This window comes from Leuciscus leuciscus (assembly GCF_965113295.1).
Source record: "Leuciscus leuciscus genome assembly, chromosome: 4".
NCBI classification, from domain to species: Eukaryota; Metazoa; Chordata; class Actinopteri; order Cypriniformes; family Leuciscidae; genus Leuciscus; species Leuciscus leuciscus.
Window position 1 is genome coordinate 44,242,127 of NC_138728.1, and position 5,507 is coordinate 44,247,633.

Here is a 5,507-nt window from a genome sequence, read left to right on the forward strand (position 1 = left end):
AGAAAAATGACCAGTGATAAAGTGATAATGACAGTGATCTGCAAAACCTGTGCCAAATTAAATTATATTGCTGATTTTGTATTTGTGAGCTGAATAGTCTCATACAAATACTTAATACATTACAACATTGTATTATATTTATTTTGAAATAGTTTGTGTATCTAATGGGTGAATCAAAGTTATAAGAAAATGTCAACATACAAATTAACAGGACATAACAGTTGAGTAAGAAACCATATACGCTTTTTCGCCCCCAGATTTACTATCTATTTTTCCATCTGACAGTCTTTATCGGTCTATCACTATGGCATTGTGATTTAAACACACGTTCAGGAAACCTCAACGCTGCATATTTTGGATTTTTCCCTTATTTGGAAAACAAATCATGTAATTAACAAATTGAATAAATAAAATAAAAATTCAAAATGTGCAATGTTGAGGAACTCCAGGAACATAACTAAGAAACAGAACTGTATTATACTCACCCATGAATTTTTATTTTCCAGTTGCGTGGCGTGAGGATGACACGCACCAATGTGCCCATTCTGGACTTACAGCTGCAATGTGGAGGAAAGGCTTTTGATGTGTCACTGTGGAGGGATGAGGCGCTGACTGACCTATATGTAGGTGATGAGGTGCTGATCACACACCTTCGTCCCTGCATCATCAACAACGGCCAAGGGAAATTCCACTCCTCGGCCTACACATCTGTGAAGGTACATAATGCACAACACTACTGCTGCCTAGTACACACTGAAACGGAGTAGAACATGCATTTTTTTAGTCGTAAACCTAAATTTCAATTAATAAATATCACATGAACAAAAGCATAACTGTTTAGAATATAAGCTTGACTGTAATCTGATAATAGGCTAAAGTGGCAAGTGTGTTTTTTAATTAAAAATGTATTAATACAACAGGTCAATAAACAAGAATTTGATATACAGAAAAGCTAAATTGTACAATAAGAAATACTTACAGTGAGGTGTTTCAGTACTAATAGACTGAAACTTGCCATACTGGTTTGTTTCCACAGATCCCTGAGGGGCAGGTCCAGGAGACAGAGGCGGACATCATCGGCATCTCTGAGGTCAACGACACCTGCCACTTCCTCAGCAGTGAGTCGGTCGTCTATATCATCCCAGCCATCATCTTCTCTGGCAATCCAGACGACCTCATCGGGAAACTGCCGATGAAAGTTGTGCTTAAGCACATCAACAGACGGGTCCTGCAAATCAGTTCAGTTAATGAGACGGAGACCTCATCAGATTAGCCAGCACCCTCATCCCTGTGTTTCTGTGTTCTAAACTTCTGCTTTAAATTGTTCTTGTTTAGTTTCTATAGTTTGTTCCAAACAACAACAACAACAACACCTTATTAAAGATAATAAAATATAATTTTACATGTTTCAAAGTGTTGTCTTCTCTATCATCCGGAAGCTGCTTCTGTTTTTCCTCAGCATTGCAAAGATTGTGTCTTTTTACTGTCATTTAATTTATTGTCATTTCATTGTAACTTCATAAAAATCATGAATTTAATTTGCAATAAGTGGGGAAATTATTTTAATTAATTGATTAAATGTAAGGATTTGACACAAAAGATGATGCACACATCTAGCAGAAAGCATTCCCCAAAAGGTTGAAGCTGTTGTCAAAACAAATTTTTACCTTGTAAGTGAAAAACATCATTATTGTCGATCATTGTTCGTGATATAATGATTAATGTCATTACAAGAATACAGAAAACGTTTCTGTGTGGGGCCATTCTTGTGTGTCGCACAGTCAAGAACCGTTTATGAATTAGTTAATTGCTTTTAGAAAATCAAGACATTGTTATTTTAGTAGCATGAAAAACAAAAAGGATTTTAAATCAATATCTTACTTGCATCGTGTCTGCACTTTCCCACGACAGAATTCGCAATCTGTCTGTCTGTCTGTCTGAGGTGAGCAGCACATAAGTGTTGAATGCAGCAAAAACTCCCGTGAATTCGCTTTTTTTTTCTTCCCCAGTAACTAATCTGATTGGTTATTATGGAAGCTTGTTTCCGCCACAGAATAAAACATTTGAAAAGATAATTGCGACTTTTTATCTCACAATTGCGAGTTTACATCTCGTAATTCTGACTTTATTTCTCAGAATTGGGAGATATAAAGTCAGAATTGCATGATATAAAGTCACAATTGCTTGTTATAAAGTCACAATTGAGAGATATAAAGTCAGAATTGCGTGAAATAAAGTCGCAATTTGCGTGAAATAAAGTCGCAATTGCGTCTTATAAAGTCAGAAGTCTGACTTTTTTTCTCGCAATTGCGACTTTATATCACGCAATTCTGACTTTATAACACATAATTGCGAGTTTATATCTCGCAATTCTGACATCTTTTCTCAGAATTGTGAGATATTTCTTTCTTTTTTACCTCAGAATAGTTTACTCACAATTCTGACTTTATAACACGCAATTCTGACTTTATTTCACGCAATTCTGACTTTATATCTCGCAATTGTGAGATAAAAAGTCGCAATTATCTTTTAAAATGTTTTATTTTGTGGCGGAAACAAGCTTCCATAGGTTATTGCATTATGAGTTCAACAGAGATTTGTGTGATTGGTTGTAATGCTCAACGCTGAAAAAAAGTATAAAAAGTAATCTTGCATGTCACGTGAGCATCTGTGTTGTAGGAGATATTTTCTAACCCTTGTCGAATATGCAGTTTTGTCCATTTTAGAGGGAACAGAGTAATTGCCTGCGTCCCAATGTGCATACTATCCATCCTAAATAGTATGTGACATTAGTAATTGTCAATACTATTTAGGGCAGATAGGGTGGATAGTATGCACATTGGGACCCAGGGATTGTGTCTCAAAATGTTGCAATTTGATTTCCTCATTACCTTCACCTGGTTACCGTGACAACGCACGTCCATCCCCACATTAGCTAATCTTAAGATATAGCCTAATCTTCTTATTATTACGAGTTGTTGCTATACAAGTTATTATGAAGATTTTAAAATATGCTCACTGATAAAATTGAACCATTGAGGCTGTAACAGCATAAAATACTTTACTTCCAATTAGTAAATTATATTTTGTAGTAGCTCACTTGGTTTTGAAGCAAAAACATCTATCTATCTATCTATCTATCTATCTATCTATCTATCTATCTATCTATCAAACTTTAAACTACTTTCAATTTCAATCTAAATTAAACTTTAAACTAATTTTAACTTTAAACTACTTTAAACTTCTTCAAACTTTCAGGTCCAAACTTTCTCAAGCCAACTTAAAGTTTGTCTGGACAAACTTTTTAATCTAGTTATTTTTAATATTATTATTATTATTATTATTATTATTTATATAGCGCCCTTCCAAGGGACATTCTAAAACGCTTAACGTAAAAAACGCTTAATGTGGCTTACTGTACTAGACAGTGATATTAAATGACCAAACTCAGTACACATCATATTAATAAACCATAATATGTATAAAAAATCAGATGATCCCAGAAATTGGACGCAACGCGTTTAATGACACGTTAAGCATTTTCTTACCATATCTTACCATATCCATTATAGAAAACGCTCAATGTGGCTGGACATCTCATTGATAAATGTGTATAAGTAACAGAGTTAAAGCAATGAGCTAAATTGCTCATTAAGCGTTTTCAGAAGTAATGTTAATCTAATTTTAGCCTACTATAGGCCTACTGGGTAACAAAGTTCACAAGACTTTATCAATAATGCATAAAATAGATTCAGAATTCTGCCAGGCTTCCCTTTAACCCACAGCAACAGCAACACCAATCATATGGCACATTACCACATTCACGGACCTTCTTGTTTATGCCGGCATGACAGACATTGTTGATTTGTTATGTGCAAACTTAGATGAATCAGTGAGGTTTGAGTACCCACCAATGATAAGTTATGACACAACATTTCAAATGGGGGATTTTTATGTGTCTGTGCTGGCTATGAGAAACACTGCACTGGTCAATGACCCAGTGTATCCAGTTGGCTTCATGTTACATGAACGTAAATTCATGCAACACCATGAGAAATTTCTGACTGAGATTTTTGGAAAGCTGGGAATGGACTAAAAAAAATACCAAAAGATACCAGTGACAGTTGACAGGGAGAAAGGAATTGTCGGTGCTTTGAAAAAAAAACGTTACCAATCTAAGTGTAGTGTTCTGCCGCAACCACATCTTACGAGATGTGGAATATTGGGTTAAGACACATGGGGGGAAAAGGGATGATATGAAGGTCCTAAAAGACCACGTTGAGCAGCTCATTGATTCCTCCTGTCCAAATGAGTTTGATGCCCGCTATGATGCCTTCGCAAAAGTATGGTCAGAAGGATTCCTCTGCTACTTTGACCATCACCTGAAAACAGACATTTGTGAAAACATGGCTGCATACTACACCAAACAATTCTGTGCATTTACAGACAAAACACAAACAAACAATATAAGTGAGAGCATCAACAAAATTATAAAATCCCAAAATGAATGGCGAGAACTTCCAGTGGACGCAATGGTGCTCTCACTGTACTACATGCAGTCATACTTTTTATTTGAATTTCAGAGGGCAAAATGTGGCTTGGGAAATTATGGAATGAAGCAGAACCTTAGTGTAGCAGTGACAGATGTGAAAATGCCCCCTTTTCTTCCTTTGGAAGAAATTATGAAAAGGATCAAGACTAGGGTGACCAGACGTCCCGAAAAATTCGGGACAGTCCCGAAATCTAAACTGTTGTCCCGAATCCCGAATCTGGCCCTAATTGTCCCGAAAATTATACTAAAGCAAAATCTTGAGTAGCCTAGTTATTGTCTTATAAACATTAAAAACTCTGCGGAGGTTGAGGCCGGCGACACACTGGCTGCGTGGCGTGTCCGTTTTTATTTCGGCTCCCAACAGGTTAGAGCTTGCACACTGCCTGCGTGACACGCGCGTCTCAGGCGCGCGGAAAACGCGTGCATGCTAGAAACAGAACCGACGTCACGCGACACGCAAGCCTGTTGGAAGCGTTTCCAGGCAAAATAGAATAGGAAAAGATGTTTGCATGTCATTTTGACATGAAAACATATTAATAAATGACATTTTGATGTTTGAAAGTTTAAGTTTTTACATAAATGCAGATATAAATGTAATAAAAAAAAAAAATATATGATCGATTTTCAAATAATGCACCTGTCAATACAGAACGAAATATTCTGTAGCCTATTTTGCCTATTATTAGAGCGCAAGTTGCTGCAGCCGAGAGGAGAGTGCTGCACGCGTAAAGGAGTGATTGATTGTGATTGATTGTTCGCGGCACTGCAAAACGTCGTTTAAGCTTATTAGCGTTAGGCTATACTGAAAGGTCTGATTTATGCACTGTTTCTTACAACAGTCATTGTTTTTTTTTTCTTTTCACAATGACATTTGAGTTCATGATTTTAATGTTGTTGTTTTTTGTGGCAGACTAAAGAATAATGACAGACTGTTGATCTTTGAATAAAAATATGT

General features: G+C 36.2%; 1 protein-coding gene across 1 annotated transcript; it reads left to right on the forward strand.

Moving 5' to 3' along the window:
- LOC309496421 (uncharacterized protein) lies at positions 1-1,273 on the forward strand (the record flags this gene model as incomplete). The annotated part of the gene is made up of 2 exons (XM_082166413.1): positions 1-716; positions 1,037-1,273. The coding sequence occupies exons 1-2, from the start codon at positions 522-524 to the stop codon at positions 1,271-1,273; spliced, it is 432 nt and encodes a 143-aa protein (XP_082022539.1). The 5' UTR covers positions 1-521.
- Positions 1,274-5,507: the final 4,234 nt, after the last annotated feature.